General features: G+C 38.4%; 1 protein-coding gene across 1 annotated transcript in view; it reads right to left on the bottom strand.

The window, feature by feature from the left end:
• The window catches only part of LOC104500932 (ecotropic viral integration site 5 protein homolog), a gene marked incomplete at its 3' end in the record, with an annotated part of 18,713 nt that extends 8,656 nt beyond the window's left edge, over positions 1 to 10,057 (bottom strand). The window contains exons 1-5 of the mRNA XM_010144661.1: positions 9,832 to 10,057; positions 5,239 to 5,428; positions 2,037 to 2,261; positions 963 to 1,037; positions 149 to 274 (exon numbers count right to left, since the gene is read on the bottom strand). Of these exons, the coding sequence (XP_010142963.1) occupies positions 149 to 274; positions 963 to 1,037; positions 2,037 to 2,261; positions 5,239 to 5,428; positions 9,832 to 9,980 (765 nt within the window). The remainder of the gene's footprint in view (positions 1 to 148; positions 275 to 962; positions 1,038 to 2,036; positions 2,262 to 5,238; positions 5,429 to 9,831) is intronic.
• Positions 10,058 to 21,098: the final 11,041 nt, after the last annotated feature.

Below are 21,098 nucleotides of genomic sequence, written 5' to 3'. Positions count from 1 at the left end.
CCACAGTTTTTGCTTGTGGTGTTCTAAACCTAGCCACTGCCAAGAGAACAGCCAAGCAGCCATCGAAGAAGCCTGCTCTTGGACTGTAATTCCCAAGTTCCTTTATTAATAGTTACAAAACCTATTAAATCTTCTCTTCAGTATGTACCTGTATCATGCATTCAAACTGGTACATACAGAGGCCCAGTTCAGCCATGCTTGGTTTAAAGAGTTCTCGTAGTCTGTAATCTTGCATTAATTTAACAAACACACAGAATGCCTCCTCTTCTGGCATCTATATTAAAAATAAAAAAGCACAGTAAAAACTCTGGACAAATGTAAGAACATATCAGAGTAAGCACCTGGAAGGGTTTAGTCTTGGGTTTTTTGAGTGGTGGGTTTTTTGGGTTGGGGGGGGGGGGGGGAGGGCGTGTTTGGTTGGTGGTTGGTTTGGTTTTCATCTGGTTTTGAGGGATTTATAAACAAGTAGTGTAATGAACTTTTGGTTGTGTCAAAATCTATTAATTTATTAAGTGATTTCTGAGCTGAAATGGAGGTCTGCGAGTTTCTTGTAAAATACCCTACTTTGTCATAAACAAAAGGCAGTAATACAAAGGCAGCTTTAGGATTGTCAGATCAGCTGTGAAGTTCCATTGGAACTCTGAGGAAATTCAGTGTAATAGAATTGAAATGAGAAGTTCATTAGCAGTTGAAACAACATTCACCAAAATAGCTCGCAAGTCTGCAATCCTACCTTAGCTCTGAGAAATAAATGCATTCTCCCACTCAAAGACACTACCTTCTTAGCAAACAGAACCACAGAGATAAATCTCATACGATTTGCGAAGTCGACAGCTGCCTCTGACAATTGCATTGTAACAAAATGATGAAGGAAAACTAATATAAGAATTCCCAATAAGCCACCATGATATTGCATTCTAGCAGGATTTTAAAGGTTCACATATGTTTAATATCATGTTTACCTGCATAAGCAGTAATCCAACTATAAAAGCACTTCCTTGACAGTATCCAACCTCACGATCCACCAAAGAATAAGCCTGAGAAATAAAGTTTTAAGACTATCAACAACTAAAACCTCGTTATCAATAAAAAGCAATCATAGTTCATGCTGTTATTTTGCGAATAACTTATTCTTCCTCTCCCAAACCCGGAAAGGACAGGTACCCTATTGAGAAGTTGTAGTCAGATATTCTAGTTGCTATCTACTCCTACAAAGGGGTTGCTACCTACTCTGATAGCCCAGAAAGCTAAAACTAAGGCATACCTAAAAAAAATACACAATTTACAGCTACAGAAATTTGCCAAAAGATAGTGAAGACAGCTGTCATACAAACGGCACAAGGTTACTGCTCTTACAGAATACAGACCAGACGAAGAAACAACAGTTCTTTTCAGATAAATTGTGTGCTGTAGTTTTATTTACAGGTGGAGGAAATGTGGTGGTCTCAATGCATGTTGCAACTTAATTTTAGAGTAATGGAAGCTACTGTGATGCGAAACCTGGCAACTACTCTGTTGAAACTATGTTGTACGGAAAAATCTGTCCTTCAAGATGTGAACTGTAGCACAACGAAGACAAAATAATACATTTTCATTTTGTGCTTGGGCACTGCAACAGCTGCACGTTAGCTTGTACCTGCCCTTTGCTGCTACCACTTGCGCAGTCAGAAACACTTGAAAACTGAATGGTAGTTTTGATTTACAATGTTCTTGTCCTGGTCAGCACTGTTTACTCCATGGCACAGTTTATTCCATTGTACTTTCAGCCGTTAGCATGTGACTTTGTTTTAATGTAAACTTCAGTGTTTTAAATCTCTGATAAAGTAAACTCATCAACTATAGGACACCATATTTGAAAGCTGTCTTTGAAACTGGAATGTAATTTGTTAAACCATTCCAGTGTCAAGTAGAGCAAGTTTAAAAAACTTACAAACCAGGCGACTGAGGCAGGTTCGCTATATACAAGGCAAATTATTTCCCAAACGTCTGCGCACTTTCTTGCTGATGTATTTTCAAGGGCTGAAACTCTGACTTACCTTCATCACATTGAACAAGACCTCCTGCCCAAGGCTGTCTTTTTCTTTAAAAAAATCATGTTCGGGGTATGTTCTAGCAATGTCCCTTCTTATTAATTTCTCACAAGGCGATGTCATTTTCAAGAGTTCTGAATACTGATCCTTAATCGGCATGCTTTGAGCACTGCATAACAGTTGCCAAACAATTGCTCTGAAATGATGAGGTATCCCTTTTCGAACAAGCTCCTAAAGCACAGAAGAGAGACACAGACTCATTTAATATTTCCTGAAAATAGAAACATGAGCCTGAAGAACAAAGTAGTTCAAGAAATTAAGTTCCTCACACTTGAGAAAATGTTTAGATCATGTCACAAAACAATCACACAGTTAACAATGTTTAAACCTCAAGTTTAGTGTGATAGATTATTAGCTAACAAAAAGTAAGGAAACTCTGAATCATTTTCAGCGGCTAAATTAGCTAGTGAAAATAGTCCCCTATTCATAGTAAGCTACTTGAAAAACCGAATATGCAAGTAATTTTAAACAAGAACTCCCATTAGCCAGAATTTAATACAGTTACTTTTACATTTCATGGAATATGACTAAAAATAACAACCTTAGTTATATTTGTAGTGATTGAGATAAGAAATCACCAATTAAAAATTATTTCCAAGACAGGTAAATGATAAAATGTGGAACTAACTGTAGCACAGCCAATTGCAGGGGAAAAAAAAAATTGCATAGTAATACTTTCAGAAGTCATTCGACAAACTTGACAAGTTGTGCCTAATTTCCCTGGTGTGCCAGTATTTCCAAGTTCTCTTTTAAAAAACCATTTAAGTGTAGTTTCAGATACTGGTCCAAGAAAACATTAAGTTTACACCTTCTAAATTAAGTGAATTTATCTTCCCTGGGGGGAGGGAGAGGGGAAAATCAGCTAGGCATTATACAATTCAAGCCTTCCCAGATCGGTACATCCAAGAATCTGATATTTGTCTTTTCAGAAAGCACAGGGAGAAAGTAGTCTTGCTGCTTGATCTGAAAACTGAGAACAAAGTATGCTTCAGGAAGTTTACAGACTGTCTTTGTAGTACTTTCTGCAACGGGGATCAGCCTGACAGAGAAGATTGTCTCTTTAGAAGAGGGTTCCTTTAATAACTTTTTGTACCTTAAGAATTGTTACTAAATATTCTGTCTCCCAAAGGATAGTTTTCACTAGTATTTATTCTGAAGCCACAGTAATCTCCTATTCTGCAAAGCTTTTTCCTGTTTGTTCCAAATATTTCTTCCACTTCTCCAAACGTTAAGATTAATTAATGTAACAGTGGTAACTTTTGAAAAGACTCTTGCTTTCAGGTTTTGTTTTTGTTAAGCTTGAACTCTGCTGCAGGAGTTTTGCATCAATGACCTCCATTTTCTAATATCCCTGAGATCTCCAGCCCTTTCCAGAACCATCCTGGCAATGCCACTCCAACTATTTGTCTTGACTACAACACAACCACAACACCCTGTGTTATTTCCTAAAGGATTTCTAACTCCAAGACAACAACGCTAAACCATCACCTTTCCCCACTGCTCTCTAGCTATCATGTCAACAACGTGCTATCAGATTGTAGATCAGTCATCTACAGCCTCAACGGCTACCAGTAACGAAGCTTTAGCATGTGGTTTCTTGCTTTAAGGTATCACACACCTGCTTGACAGTGTAACAGGTTAATCCCTCCAACATTCCTAAAGGAACGGCAGGAAAACACACCTAGAAAGCAGCACTAAAACGATGCCATTCTACACAGTATTACGCACGCTGAAAAGCAGGACTTAAGTCATCCTTCAGAATCTCCACAAAGAGGAAGCAAGTTCTGAAGTGGATCAAGAGACATATCACCTGTGCAGGCAGGTATATAAACCTATGTCTAAAAACTTATAAAAAAACCTTAACTGATATCTAATAACTTAAGACCAGCTTTAGCAGCTTTTAGCTGCTAAAAGTCATACCTACTAGCACAGTCAAGAAATAGGTATGGATGTCCTGGTACTGCATCGAAAATGCAGAATGATGCAGTTTAGGCTGACTTTCCACAAACAAAACAAAATATTAAGAATTATTTAACCAGCAAAGGAAAACTCACTAGCAATGTAAGTTAATCAAACACTCCCCAAATTACACTTGGCCAGCTGTAAGAACTGGTACTCGTGACACTTTAAAATGTTCAAATAAATGCTATCCAACCACATCTACTGATCACCATCTCACTTCTTCTCTTGCCTTCTTTTCATGGGCTTTTGGGAACACCTTTCCAGAAACTGCTTTCCCTATGCAAGCAGGAAGTCTTGAATTCATTTTCTTTCCTTGTTTGCTCGCTCAAGTCATGTTCTCTCTTCACAATCGCCTCACATAAAAGATACTTTATTTTAGCCCATTGTTCTGCCTTCCCACATCCTATTCATACACACACATTTCAACTGCTCAAAAGACCTTGAAATTTGTATTCTGCACGTAAAACTACAGACTAGAGCCAATAAAGAACCAAAAGAGAACAGACTTGCCTACGGAGAGAAAATCCCACGCTGCTGTACTTGCTGCCTCTGAAACACAGATATATTCAAATGCCCTAGACACTTTTTAGTTTGAATTTCAAGCGTAAGTGAACTCTATTCTATTCATGTTCACAACTAACTCAGACTAGACACACTCCGGTCAAAGTTTGTCCAACCCACTCAGAATTAAGAAACTATGTGTTATTCTGCTTAAGGTCATCCCTGGCGTCACCACAGTTGGCATGCACAAAAATCCTAAATTCATCTGAGCCTCATACAGTAGAATTATCAGCTCTTCCAATAAGAACGCTTTCAAAAACACAGCTGCTCAGTGGGAAAATAATGATAGCATCGAGCTATCAGATACCCTTAAGTGAGTTTTCAGTAATTCCATTTTGGGAACGTGAAGCACATCTTCCTTATGTTGATGGGAATCTCATTAAAAGTAGACAGAAAGCTTTAGCATTCAAGATACAGTAAACGCCTCTAGTTTTCAGAAAGAGTCGTTGGCTGAGCAGAACTGTTAAAAGTCAGTAACAGTTACACAGGAAACACTAAGGCTTAAGGATGGAATAGATTCAATTAATACATTTTTTTTTAATAAATAAGACCAACAGGAAGATAAAACAGTATCACTCAGACCACATTACAAATATATCCTAAAAAACCAGTGTCTAACTACTACCTTAACTTGCTTTTCTTTCTTTTTCCGTACATCTTCCCACTCATTCACAATCCTCCCCCACAGGATCCACGAGTCTTCTTCAAGATGGCTGAGATTGCTAGAAGCAGATGAACTAGACACAAGAGAAGATCCACTATTTCTTCTTGACCCATTTACTGATCGCAAGGATTTGCTATCTGTTTCCAAGAGTCTGCCAAGAAAGCACACACAAAAAAATTCAAGTTCTTCTAGACACAGGAACACACTATTAATTGCTCATTCAGAAGTCGATTCTTCCAACCTCTTTACAAAGAATCCACCCAAAGGTTCTGCAGAAGTTTTTTCCAGCCTCCATTTGTACTAAATTTGAAAAGAACTGATCAATGTTACTGTTCTTGAGAGCTCAAGTAATTCTAAAGACAGAAGAGCAGCTCGCATTGCAGCATTTTAAGAAACGGATAAAAACATCACATCATGCATGAGCAGCACTAAAAGAAGTGAGATTTTAAGATAAGCATTCTGTGGTGTCATGAACTAGATCTTAACACATAAAGATACCAAATTATAGAAAGTACAGAAGCATTGCAAAGCTCTTTCACACATTCATCAACTGGAGATTCATAGTCCTATAAGGAAGGTGAGCAAGTTTTGATTTGAGGCATAAGTATCAGTAAGAGAGCTCTGATTTTACTAGCACAAAACCCCCACAACTGTTGTGACTCAGACTGACAAGGAAAACATCAGGTTAAATATCCTCAATAAGTATCAAATGTCAAAGTACTGCAAAAGAGACAGTCATTTTAAGAAAAGACAAAAAATTAACCTCCTGAAAGTCTACCTGATAACACTTCTTTTTAATTGACAGTGCAAACACAGATAGAATAATTAAAACCTGGAGCAATTTAAAAACCCCTGACATTTGCTGACAACCATTCACAAATCAACATGGTGTTTTATAAACACGTGGGAAAAAAAATCTCAGACCTAAAGAATGAGGACCAGGCAACAAAAGATGTTAGCATAGCTAACAAATGTGTCATTGACTCGTGGAGTTCAGACCCAAGAACAACCAGGGTTACCAGGCAGCAAGGTAGAGCCATAAGGATGTGCCAAGTGCTGAACACGTTGCTGAAGAGACTTCCCTGTTAGCTGGTTGCTGTGGCCATCAATTGTGCAAGAAGCTGGGGATTCTGGACAAAGGGGGAGCGCTTTGTTTATCCTCAACTAATACGGAGCCCCATAAGCGGGGGTAAATTTTTTAGACCTCATGCAGGTAAGAGCAAAGAGTTCAAACTCATCTGAAGCGGTGTTTTGCTATACTAAAAATGTCCTTTGAGCTTTAACTTCCAAGAATTCCAGCATCTGTGTATCTAGTGATCTAGTTGAACAATTTCCCAATGCACCTCCACAAAAGCTAATCCCCCCCACCCCCAGAATTTCAGCAAGGTCAGGTTAGGGTTTGGATATTTAATACATTTTAACCGAAGTTATATTGTACCTGAAATTGTACACAAATCTCAATATACGTAAAATTTCTAAGATCGCTGATAAGATATTTATATTAGCTTCCCCTGTGCCCAGCTCCCACCTACTGGTGTTTATGGAAGTTAAGGACAAAAAGCTTAAATTGCAAAGCCTTTGGAGGGGAAAAGAAAAATTAAGCTTTGGCAGGACCAATTTTAATGTAGTCCCTATTAACGCAATGCAGAAAATCTTGTTTTGAGGAAAAACTTAAAAATCCGTTTTTAATGTTTAGAAACCTTGCCTATACTGAATCCATTAAGAAAATTTACAGTTTGCAGCTCCTCTCAATCTGAGACAGTACCTAAAGATCAATTTTTAATAAATCACAGAGGAAAAACAAGAATTAACATCACAATTACAAAAAAGAGTTCTAACTAGTCAGTCACTTTCTGTTTTCAGAGCTTTCTACTGAAGTTACTCTAAGTTTCTGTAATTTGACCTTACCTGGATAAACTCATTGTCCTTAGATTTGAAAATGGGAAGCTCTTTTTACAGGAAGTAGCAAGTTCTGTGGTATTTAGTCACTGGGGTTTTTTTTCCCACCTAAAACTTTATAAATGATTTACTAATGCCAAACAGCTCCACCAGGACTCTGGACCGAGTTACCTCATCATTCTGAGCGGACTGTCAGTATAATTTGATTACAGAATGCTACAAGATATAGCTTGATACAATTTGAGTTCTTTCCAGTTCCAGCTGTTAAACTAATTCATACTCTCCTTAGTGACATAAAAGCCAACAGTGAAAAGGAAACCTTCAAAAATATCCATCACCAGCAATTCTTCCAGCAAGCAGAAACAAGAATAGTTCCCTGTGTTCAGAGTACAATTCAACAAAGTGCCAACAAAATGTCAACAAAGTGCAACAAGATGCAGATTTGAACTGCTCTGAAACTACACTGAACCCAGCATAAGAGCATCAAATTTCTCTATTAAAGGGTAGTATCTCATGAGAAAAGTACCCTTGCTAGGACAGCCTCTAACTAGAATTCACACACAAAACTAAGGTGGGATTGAATAACAGGGCTGGCTAAAATTAAACAAAAACAGAAAAGATTTGTGAGTTTCTTTACTAAACGAAGAAAGCTGAAAAAGAAAGCATAGCAAGCCCAAGCCCACATTCTGCTTTCAACAAGCAAGGTAGTCTAACTGCAGGGCTTGATGACTCAAGATGTAAAGACATTGCACTCCAACACTGATAAGCGGTCCAAAGAACAGATATTACTGCTTTTCACACAAAAGTTTGTCATGAACAGAGCAGAATGCCTCAGACTGAATGCAAAATAGCCTTCTTGAAAGCACTCTAACTCATTTTTTCTTCTTTTGATAAGTTTATTTGCACAGCAAAAATTATATAAAGTTCATTTTCAAAGAAGAGACATCTCATAAACCATGAGAAGAAGATGAGGCGATTCTAGAAGCTGCCTTCCATTCTCAGTCAAGAACTAGACAGATAGAACTATAAGTTCTATACACTGTAAGTTGTATAATACACTATAAGTTGTATTGCTGTTAGGCTGCAGAATATGAACATGAGAGAAGATGTGCCAGGCGACACAACAGCATTAGCCCCTCCCTCCTCACAGTTACTCCTCCTCTACTGACAGTTACTGCCCTCGGCTGAATCAGCAGAGTAAAAAAACCCAAAAAAGCAGAGTACCTCAACTGCCTCACAGTGTAGCACACTCACAGAAGCTAGTTTGGGCTAAACAAGCACTTCACGACAGCACAAGAGATAGCAATACTGAAGTAGATATCAAAGCCCCACACCTACCTGCCAAGTCTAAAACCTATCTGAAGCTCAAGTTCTCCTTTACAATTAACCTCTCATGAACTACTGAAACATACTTGTCAAATATAACCAAATTGTGCAAGAGGCCAGATGACTTAGAAGTCCTGCCTCAAACTGCAAATAAATACCAGTTCTGGAAATTCACATACAGTCCAATTTTATTTCTTAGTGAGATTTACAATCACTGTGCACATCAAGAACAACTGACCCAACTGAAAGTTGCATCTTGAACTATAGATGGTGCGGATAAATACACACTCACGGAAAGGCTGCCAAGAACACAAGTTGCTTACTATAAAAAAAAAAAAAAAAGAAACAAACAAACAGGGTGAACACCAAGGATGGATTAGAAATTTACTTTTCATTAAATCAAGACATTATGCATCTGTCACCATTGGCGTAAGAGCGGAAGATGGCCGAACACTGTGGGTTATATAGTAGAAAGCAAGAACTGGGTAAAAATGGGGAAAAGAGAGAAAATAAAGTTCAAAAATCTTTAAGATTTCAAAAAGCTAACAGAAACAACAGTTTTGATCTAAGAAGGTGTTGAGGTTACACGAAAGTCTCATCCTTGCGATACTCTATTTCCAGTTGGAAAAATCAATTTCTTAGGATTAAAGGCAGCTATAAACACTCCTGTAACACCAGGAGAGAAAAACACCTTTCAGGGTTCCACAAAAACAGAACTTTGTAAAAACATAGCACAAGAACACAAGTTCTTAAATCTTGGGGCCTTGACCTGAAATGATGTGCCATGAAATTTTATCTAACCCTACCTTTAACTGCCTTTATGCTGAAAGTGCTGTAAACCAACTTTAGTCTCCTTGCTATGAGACAAATAGCTAAATTGGGTAGCTATTCCCCTCTTTGTCATTCCTACCTGTAGATCTTCTATGTCAAAACAATGTGTTGCTTGAATCGCTGACAAGTTTTCTTCAACTAGCCCACAGGGGTATTTGGTATCTGAAGAACATTACTCACACCCTCATTATGTTGCCTTAATCTTTTCCAAACAACTGTTTATAAACATGGGCCATTCTGTTATTACTCCAAAGGCAAAGAACCAGACTTTGTTCTAAATTGTTCTGGCATCCCTCTTCCTCTTCTGAAATGTGTGGAGTCATAAATTTGCACCAATGAATCCAAACGCAGGTGTTTTCCCACTGTACAGCATAAACCAAGCTGTTCTAGGTGAACTTGCTTTAGCAGGGGGGGTTGGATCAGATGATCCCCAGAGGCCCCTGCCAACCCCTACCATTCTCTGACTATACTTTGAAGACCAAAAAGTTTTCCATTTACCTGTTCTGTTCCTCAAGTTTAGCAAGTAATTCTAAGTCGTCTGGACTCAGCTGTGTTGGTGAGGATGGCGATAATGCAGGTGTAGACAGAGTGGTAGAGGAGGATGTAGTGTGTAATGAGGCAGATGGACTTGCCACCTGACTGGCCATTTGACTGACGGTGTGTGATACAGTGTTCTTCACCCATGAGAGAGTAGAGCTCAGCTTTCCTGCAACCTTGTCTGTCGCCACCTGTGATGACAAAAAGAGGATGCAATAGTTGTCTTTAATATTTTTTCCCAGTAAACCTACTGCACTGAACAAAGGAAAAAATGTACAATATACATAAAGTGACATTGAGATTACTTATTTCTCCAGGACATGCAAGGCTTTCAGAAGCAACACAAGCAAGAACTATTACAGCAGTATAATAGTATACAGCAATACAGTCTTATAGAAGAAGTTACATCCAAGCATCCAGCTAATGCACAAAGAGAGATTCAGAGGAATTCCTGACGTATTCTTGCAGAGCTCATTTCTGCAGTACAGAAATACCACAGGATCCAGGATCAGCTCAGACTTACCATTAAAAAAAATCCGAAATAAAAATTTATTTTAAAGTATCTTGGTAAACTAATAATGGCACCAAAACTGTAGAAAAATAGATATAGAAAGTCCACTATTTTACTGATGGATTCCAGAGCAACACATCAGTGTCAACACTCCAGACCATCCACTGCTCGCCTTCACTAATCCCTACAGTAGCAGGACAGATAAACAGGGGCACCACATTTCTAATTTACACCAAAGCAAAAGATCCTCTAGCACCTGTCAGTATGCAGAGAACAGTTACAAAGAATTTATGCTCATGAATCTACAACAGCTCCTAATGTCCTACATTAAGGCCTCATGCTGCCAGCGCTTCTCCTTCCTCACTTTCTCTTTGGGTCACTCCTGCACCAACTGTCCCTGATCCCTGATGCCACTGCCAGCACCTGGACAAGCCTGGGGTCCTAGAGGAAAAGTGAGAGGTGCTACTAGAGCAGAGGGAAGTTCTGAGTAGACAGTCAGGGAAACTGCGGGTCCAGGAACAAGGAGGGTGATTGGGGCTGATCATAACCTGCTGCTACTTCTCGACCAGTATTATGCAGTAATGAAGCCTCTAACAGATTCACTGATCACTAGAGAAGAAAGAACAGCAGCCCCTAAGGTATATTCTAATGAACCCCTCACTAAGAGCTTCCTTCAGCAATGACAATGTAAGAGGCTTTGACCTACAGCAATTCACAGATTATTCCCCGGCCCAACTTACAGAAAAATCTAGATGCACCTTAAAGCAAGAGCTAGCTGCCTAGCAAAAGATGAAAACTTCTCAAAACCAAGGTTGAAGAGGAACTTCATTTGAAAAGGTGCTGCTGGCAACTATTTATATTGACCTTTGCTGACTTCCTTAAAACACTGAATTGCTCAATGGTTGTCACAAACAATTCTGCAGTACAGCCTATATAATAATTGCTAAGATACTAAAGATGCTGAGCTACAGGAAAAAATCCCTTCCCAAGATCCTCTAATAGAACTTAACTAAAGAAAAATTTCAACTGGAAAAGTAACTCCATCTCAGCACACTGTGCATTTATCTGAAGCACAGACTGACTGGTTGCTAAAGCAGAAGCTTTCATTTAAATACAATGCTACAATGAACTTTTTTGTGAATCAAATCCAGCAGCATTTTATTTTCATGTCATATTAAAAGGAAAACACACTGAATGCTTTCAGAAAACAGGAAGAATACTACAGACCAAACACAAAACAGTAGTACTCAATCTCTCCAGCAGCTCCCCCATTTCCTCTCCACCAGCAACAAGACACTTGAAGAGCCCTCCTAGAGGACAGCAGAGAGGTTTTCCATTTCCATATGCTTAACATTCTCTCCTAGCTATGGTAACACATTTTGCTAGAAATCTTCAGATACAGGGATAAAAAACACAGGTATGAACAGTAAGGTCCCAACATAAGCATCAGAAAGGTTCCAGTCGGTTCTTATGTCAGACAGGAAAACTCAGATATCAATAAACTTTAAAAAAAAACACCAAAAAACCCAAACCAAACACATGATCTTTTAAAGATAATATTTGGAAAATCACTTCCAATACTAGCATTTGACGCTATCTCTTATACAAGAAAGGAATAAAAATTCATAGAGGCTTCAAAATTTTGTTTAATACATGCATTAATACTTCACTCAGTCAATATCCTTTATTCTCTATTGCTATAAACCCATAAATCATTGCTGTTTCACTTTGTATAAAATAGAATTATGATAAAGGTAACTCATGCATCTCCCTTAAGACTGCTTATTTTCTCAAAGTCTTTAAACTCCTTGAAGTATGACAAGTAACGCAACCATTCAAAAATGAATGCTGGCAGAAACAGAGCCAATCTTAATAGAGCAAACATGACTGCCATAGGCAGCAGGTTTTAAGAGTCACCCATTCTAAGATTCTTACATATAAATATTAGAAAAGTAGCAATTTTGAATAACACCCCATGTGACAGAAACAGAAGAGAAAGTATACAAAAAATTATCTCTTTACAAAGAAACGAGGAAGACTTAAGGCAAAAAAGTAAATCCAAGCTGAGTCTGAGAGAAGAGACTCATACTCCATGTTAAGAGAGCTGAAGCAGGGGGGTGAGTTGTGGAAAGGAAATCGAGAATCTTACTGATACTCATTTACCAACATATCACTAGGCATTAAAAAAATTAATGCAAAGGTTTATAGAAACCAATTACGTGATGAATACTATCAAAAAGTCCGGTCAAGTAAACCATGCAAGACAGCAGTTAAATCAGAACACCATAACAATACTGCTGTTTCTGCAAGTGGCTCAGGTTCATTGGAATATATTCTGAGAAATAGAACCTAAAAAAAATTTAGTCAACTATCCAAAAGCTTTAACACATATAGCAAGCAAAATGCACAGCTGCAAAAAGCCAGTGTGCAAAGATCAAAAGGCTCACCATGACGTTTGTACTGAAACCACATGAAGAATTCCTTTGGGAAGAACAGCTACAGCAGTCACCCAAGGCCAAGTTAAATTAAGAAAAAATCTGATCTAACAGCTAACAAGTCAAGCCTACATCCCTTTTGCCAGGCTTTTCCAGGGTTTCCTAAAACAATAAAGCCAGTTCTCTTAAACTGTCAACATCAGAGAAGATGCCCGGACCTAAACATGAAGGTACTTAGCTATCAGTTCGTTATCCGTTTCCCTAAATAGGATTGATAAAAACAATTTTCATATTTCATCATTTCACCTATGGTTTCATCACTATTCTTTGATGAGTGACTTAAGGCCTTCCAGAAGCCAGTACTCCTATCAACATTTGCCCTTCTAACTCCACACTTGTCTTCACAGAAAATCCCCACTACACATCATAAGCTTACCAGCTCTGTACACTGTTCTGACACAGCAGTTGTACTTAGCCATCACTAAAGGACAGACCACTGATACTGATCTCCACTGACAATCCCTGTGACAAGAAATCTGTGTCCCACTACTAAGACAATACACATACATAGCACAGAAGTGAAATCTGCTGACTCCCACTGCTACGACAACACACACATGCAGTGTAGAACGCAATCCTACTGGCTCCCCAGAGGTACGTACCTCCGCGCCCTGACAGCACCTCAGCCAGCTTTTCAACTGTGCAGAGAGAATTGGTTTCCTTTTTATTCCCAGCATTTCTCAGATGCTGAAATTCAAGTTACATTTGAAGAATACAAAAGGCAACCAGCACTGCATGGGAAGCATGCCAAATCATCAAAGGCACCTTCAGGATGATCAAGCCACTATTAATGATTATTAATGTGTGATCAAAAACAGAGTCAACCCGTTTTAAAAGTGTGCTTTTTCCCCAGAGTGGTTTCACTCAAGAGCCTGCCAATTAATTAGACTTTGAACACAAATGCTGCCCCTTGCCCACTCCTGGGGACACCAACTCCTTCCACTGAAGATGGCCAGATCTGGAGACAAGCAGGAAGGGGTACAGCTCCTTTAACCATCGCAGGAGGACACAGGGAACTAAGCAGGCATCATCCAGCTCCAAAACAGGCTTATTCACTCAGGCTCCGCACCATATTAACAGCTACGCTGCCCTGGTTTGCCAACACACCAACTGCACAGGAAGAGATCGTCTGCATCTGCCTGCCTAAGACCGGGTAAATACCTTCTAAATAGATGTATGAATTTTGAGTTTGAAAATATCTGTCTTTAAAAAGATGAACAAGTTATAACTGCTAAAGACCTTCTACTCCGCTGCAGTTTCCAGTGAGCAAAACAGAACTACCAGCAACTGTCACCCACCCAGACAGCCATCAGGCGAGGCAAAGACCCGTCTGCTATGTACTTTAAGCTACCGCAAAGATAATGAATGTTTATATTGACATTATACACAGATACATACGATGTGCAGTTTATACATGCCAATTAAAATATATATAATTCAGTATCTCTAATAAGCTGCTGATTACAGCGCTTTACCAAGAGGAAGTACAATACTGTGTTTAGATTTTTGAGCTATTCAAAGGAATACTGCAGTGGAGCAACATATGAAATATTTTAAGTCAGGCTGAAGGTAGACCACAGCATTCCACATTACATACAATTACATAAATCCCTTTCCCTGAGAATCTCAAGGTATTGTGCAGCACCTTACAGAAATCCTAAAAATGTTACCACCACACATTTTTGTGTTTTCCAGACAAACAACTTGCTAAAAAAGCCTATTTAGATTCCTTTAAAAAAGGCATTTCACTGTACACACTGAATTAGCTTAATACCTGTATTCGGCATTTCCCTGAGGAAAATCTCTAGTTATAGGTATCTTGATTACCCAAAATACTGTCTCAACTATTCTTATCATGTGACAAAGTAAAAATAACTGCAATCTTTACACAAACACTAATGTATATACTATATGCTTTCTACTCTTCCTGGATAAATAGGAAATTCCAGAATACAGGAAGTAATCCTCATATTATTCTACATATACAAAAAACGCCTCACATAACAGGCTGAAACTGCATATGTGGTTTTCAAGCCAGTTATACACCATTTCATGGACTCAGCCTCCTGCTGTCTTCAAAAACATTATTAGCATTCTAACATCTGATGAACAAATTAAACTGACTCCTGCTGCAGGAGAGGCAGCTGGTGAATCAGCTGCCTTCATGCTTCCTGACAAGCTAAAATCCCAGTTTAGGGCTCAAACATGGTTTCTCTGTATCTGTATATATCCATATCTTTTACCCTATGAATTCTTATAACTGATTTCTGCTGAAGTCTGAGGAAAAAGTCCTGATTTACTCTTACATTCCTGGTTTTTCTTGTAATATCACCTAACAATAGCCAGGAATATCATGGCTAGCATTCACCAGCTTCCATTTCACTTGATATTCATACCTCTCCAGGACTTTGTGATAGAAAGAATAAAGCAGTCTAACATTTTATATTATGTGAATCTTCAGCTATCAGAAAGCTGTCCGTAGTATCATCGAGTAAACACATTCTTTAAAAGTTATCCTCAGACTCTAACATGTTGGGGTTTTGATGGTCCCAAAACATCTGAAAAAATAAACTTGAAGCTACAAGTTCACATACGCAACGTAATAATCTAATACATAAGGTGTTCCAAGGAGGTACTTCATTAGAAATATTGTACTGATACGCTAAAGGTCAAAACCCTTGTTCAAAGTCATATGAATAACACTTCAATCACTGACCAAATGCACTGAATTCTATTTGTTTTCAAGAACAACTCCAGGTTTAATTACCTCTGAAGCCCAGTGTCCTTTACAACCTGTCAAGCACTGTCCCAGCACGCTAGCTGAGAAGACAAGTCATGGTGCTTTCGCAGACACCATTCTCCTGTCCACCTGAAGACGGTCCTTTGTCAAACAAGTTTCAAATCTGGCACAGGAACATAACAACCTTCAGGAAATCACAGAGGCCTTCTTTCAAGAGGAAAGAATCAGATACTGTGCTTTTGTCCAAAAGATCGCTGGGAGCTCCTCAGATTTTTCTCAGCAAGAGAAAATACTTAAGGACTATAGTAAAAATCTTTAAAAGGGAACTTCCCTTGTTTCTTTGTTCTCTTAGACCTCAGTCTGGAAAATATCTTGGCACATATACTTGAAGGACCATCCCCCTCTGATAACTAAACAGAGCAAGAATCAGATTAATCAGATAAAATAAAAAAAGAACTGCAGATTCAGTTGATTGTGTACTAGATTGGTAGATTTTTTTCTTCTTTTCAATAAAATGCAACTCTACCATTTCACTGGAATTCAATTAAGTATCATCAGACATTTACAGAAAAAAAGTAACACACACTGAAAGACACATATGTTTATCATTAAAGCTCCTTTCTACAAATTTTCCTTTCCTACTTATTCCCTGAAGCCGAGCTTCCTTAATGTTGCTTTTAGCCAACTTCCTCCTGGAAAGGAGCCAGAAGTAGCATCTAAACTACATTAGGGAAAAAAACCCCAAGAAGTATGTTAATGCAGTTAAATTTACTAAAAGCTTTGGGTCTGTATTTCAGAAGTGAGAAACAACTATGTCGTATTTTTAAATGTTCACTGAGCCTCGGTTAAAATCAATGCTTTTAACACAACTCTTTGTTAAAAAAGTACACAAAATTTGCAAGGAGTTACATTGGTAAGTTTAAAAGGACCCAGTATCTGACAACACAGAAACATACCATTCCATGCAACTTCTGTTTTTAGTGTAGTGGCAGCCTGAGTATTTTCTAGGTGTAATTTTCCTTGTTTCCAGAGACCAGATTAATTTATGCCACTATGTACAGGCTAGAACCAAAATGCTCATCTCCATAGTTCCCTTCCTGAAGGAATGCATGAAATCAGACATGATGGAGAAACCAAGAACGTAAGCATGGCCTTATGGAATATGGTAACACGTGCAATTTTTGCAAATAACTTAATAGAATTTTAAATAAATCAGGTGAGAACTTGGTGAGACCCTACCCTCAGGATATTACTCTCCTTTAAATGATCAGATAAAAGGTCAACTTTCTATCAACTACACTCAAATTCAAAAGAGTAAACCAGTTTCTAAACAACTGACTGGTAACCAGATATACTTGAGAGCTGCAAATTTATTGCAACCTGCAGTTGCCTACAGAGAACAAAAAAATAAAGGGTGAAAGTTTTCTAAGTGGGAAGTGTAAATCTTTAATAATTTCCACATAGGAAAGTTGTCTAAGCTATTCAAGTAAACTCATCACAGCACAGGTGCATCCTTTAACAGTCAGTTCTTCTAACAGAATCCACGCCAACATCTGCGGTCTTGCAGTCATATTTAATTTTACCCATCGATTTACTCAGCATATCCATGACTTGTCTTCACAGGCACTTAGGGTGTAACTTGAAGCAACCATATTCTTGTGGCTATAGCAGGGTCTTCCTCCATGCTCCTGAAGGCTGTAACAGTGCTCCTACAGCCTCTTCTGAGCACAGCACGTGGAAAAAACTAACATTGCTCAGTTACTGACTAAAGAAAAGGGAGATGGCCCTTTAGAGAAATGACATATCTACTCACCATCACATGAAATCGGCTATTTTCTGATTAGTTGACCACTGACTTCCACACTTCCATTTGGAAGTAAGGGCTCGTTTACTTCTTTCAAAAAGGCCTACTAGTGGAAAATGCAGGGAAGGTCAATGAATCAAGGGTAATTTTTAGTGCCAGTCTGACACCGAAAAGATTATGTAAAAATCCCAAGCCCATCTATAAGGTCTAAGTGTCTTATTGCAGAATTTTAACTTACCTTTGTTATTTTGTCTTTAAAGAGACTGATCACAATTCTTTTTTCCAAAGGGCCAAGGAATACTTACTAAGTTTCAGCCAAACCCATAAAGTTCCACTACTAATATATTTCAAGGGGGAAAAAAAATTTAAAAAACTAACTTTGCTTAATGAACAATGTTGTTTAGCTTTGCTGTTTCAGAGACTGTGGAAGATGGAATTTCTTTTTACAATGCCTGAAAGTAATTCACTGTTTGAACTATATATAAAATCAAGAATACCTGAAAAAATGAGGGATGTAAAACTAACTTCTATACAATATCACTCTAAGGAACATTGTGATGTGGACAGTACATGTCGAAAATATTAGGTTTTGGGCAGCTACTAGTTTTTGACACCCATTTTGAGCAACATTTGATAGTTTAATCCTTCTATAACAAAAATAAAAGTAAATTATTCTAACATCCTCTCAGTTACAATTGCTCAGTAAAATTGTAGCAACAACAATTCAGTACTAAATGACTGCCCCCATCCACCAGCCTGATGAAAACAAATTTAAAAATACATAGTTGAAACAGTATAAGATACTGGTGAGTCAGAATGCTGTACGGTCACAATATAATTACACTTTTTTAATTGAAAAAAAGGATCAAGAACATATTATGATGGCATCAAACAGGTATTTAATGCTATGCTAAGAATCCCTAAGACTTAATCATGACGATTGGGCATAAAAGAACTCAGATGAGTTTGAGAGGTTCAATAGTCTACCATGCTGCAGAACACAATGTAACAACTTATGACCAAAACATTAAGTCTGGAGTCTTGGTTTTGGATTTTGTTTTCTTTTTTCAAGGGTTCAACTGCAGGAGTAAGAACAGTACAGATCAGACAACAGATTTCAGTAACAAAACCCAGAGACAGGTCAAATTTGCTCAGGCAAAAGAAAATGAAGCTATTTGGAGGCGGCTTTTAGCTGCTTCCCAAGTTGGAAGCAAATATAAAAAGGTTAAGTGTCCACAGTCACTCTATCACAACACCTTGCTCTTTGTGCAGAACAAAACCCAATCCTAGTATTGTATTTCAACCCCAAATACACAATAACTGCCTCACTGGGACTCAAGAGGATTACTTCTACAGACAATTAGCAACGTCAACAGTTACATAGCCTGAAATAACACAAAGACCGGGGCACGATCCCTCCCTGCATGAGCAAAAGAAGATCCCATTCTTCATTGCCTGAATCCTATAGCAGGCTCAACCCTTCCTAAGCCCTCCCCAAAACACCCACTTTACAGCTGAGTATTTTCCAGAGTTCACAGGAAGTTATTCATCACTGAGAGTAATTAATAAAAAAAACCTCTGTCTCACTAAATTGCTTCTGCTCTACCTTGTGAGAATACAGCCTCTGTGTATGCACATGTAGCTAAACCACATCACAACTGCGTTTAAAATGAGCAAAGCAAGACAAGCGCCCCACGCCATTACTAACCCACTACCCATTTATTCCAGTCACCACTTGATGGAGAAGGACACACCTCAGCTGCGGACACTCAAGCAGACAAGACTAAGGTGAAAGCAAGACAGTATTCCCAATTTAAAGGAATCACAACAGATGATGTTAATTGTTACAAATACAGAAGACTCAAGGCTTTAACTCAGCATGTTACCTACCATCTTAACTGACATATATTCAAGAGCTTCAGAGAGTGCATCTAACAACTCAAAATTACATGCTATTTGGGCTCTTTGGGTTTTTTTCAGCTATACCTATTTTAATTTGGTCTTGGAAAAAGAATGTAAGAGTATGCAATCAAGACAAGTATCAGCTTTGAGAAACAACCTTCATAAAGTCAGGATTTGTTTTCTTTATCGTTGTTCTTCTCACATGACCAGAAAAAGATTTTTCTTTTAAACCATGCATTTGACACTTAATATGATACCTCAAATATTAAATTCTGCTGTATGTCTTCCTGAAGCATTGGAAATATATTTATTTCCCCTACAAGTTAAAAAGACAAGCCTGGAAGAGTAAGAAAATAGAGTAAACATAACGTTAAGTACGCATACCCCAACTTAGCTGTTTTCCCTCTTCTAAAGCATGGATATTAGAACCTTGAGTTAGCAAGATAAACAATTTTGCTTTCCAAAATTCACTTACAAAGGACTTTTCTTCCAATTATTATTACGTCTCCACTATTATGAGTCCTACCTAGAGAACAAATCGACAGCAACTGTTTAGGCATGCCACTTCTGCCACCCCTCCTCCACTCATAAACTTCAAAAGACTTTTCTCCCATCACTTCCTTTCCATGAACCCCACTTCAACCATTCCACTCTCCAGCCACCTCCTACTTGCTTGCTGAAAAGCAATCAAACAAGTCCAGAGAAGACAAACATGGAGAGCAACGAAAAACACAAAAAAATAATCCAGGCCACGAGGCCGTAGCTCAGGAAGTCCCTAAGCCTCAGCCTACGAAGTCCAGGAAGAGATATGGGGAGGAAGTGGGCTGTTCTGTGGAAGCTTTCTTCTCCAAACATCTGCTCCTCTCAGAGGTACTGCTGGGCTGGTCAGACTTGACGTGACAATCGCTACAGCTGCTCTCATCCCGTTTTATCAAAATCAGGCATTGCTGATTCACAATACTGAATGCCTTCCTCCTGATCATGGCCCTCTTTTTCACTGCCTGTCTCTAATTCCTCTCCTAATTCTTACTTGAAAAAGAATCCATGTCTATCTATGTATTTCAAAATAAGTCTTAAATCTTTTAAAAGTGTAAATATAGAGCTGTACAATCATGATCAAAGCAGAAACCACACACTGAAAGAAGGGGAAAGACATAAATAGGCACATTTAGGCAAAGCACTTTTTTAACACCAGAAAAAAAACCAAACACGATCCAGTTATCGTCTCCATTAGGCACGTGAAGCAAATTAAAAGCAAATAGGAAAAAAGTTTTGAATTTTTTACCAAATACTTTTGGAGACAAGTGTAACATTTAATATTGCCAGTTATTCTCTGTATGAATCTGCCTCCTTTCTACATCTTTTCTACATGAACTTTAAAAAAAAAAAAACAAGTCCCTGGCTGACATGAAATGCTATGTTTTGATACAGTCGGTGTTAACGCCAGCTCATGCTGGAAATTCCAAACGGTAAGGCAACTGCACATTAGCTTTACAATTGCTCTGATTAGCAACGCTGAAAATTAACAGGAACGGTATGGAACCACAGAAAAACGACACTGGGAGTTAAAGCTGGAGTGCGTAACAGGCAGCCAGAACATTAATATCGACTTTTCACCCTTATTATATAATCACGTTCATGCAGATGCAGCAGGAGATAGCACATAAATGAGATCTCCGAAGCAGCATGTGAACATTTTATCTCTCGCGACAATGAAAGACCCGTAGATTTAACGATACTTCTGAAAAACCGAGGAAGAAACCGCCCTCTGCAGAC

The sequence above is a fragment of the Buceros rhinoceros genome, unplaced genomic scaffold (assembly GCF_000710305.1).
Source record: "Buceros rhinoceros silvestris isolate BGI_N320 unplaced genomic scaffold, ASM71030v1 scaffold24761, whole genome shotgun sequence".
Classification (NCBI taxonomy): Eukaryota; Metazoa; Chordata; class Aves; order Bucerotiformes; family Bucerotidae; genus Buceros; species Buceros rhinoceros.
Note: the sequence above shows the minus strand (reverse complement) of the source record. Positions and strands in the feature narration are given on the sequence as shown.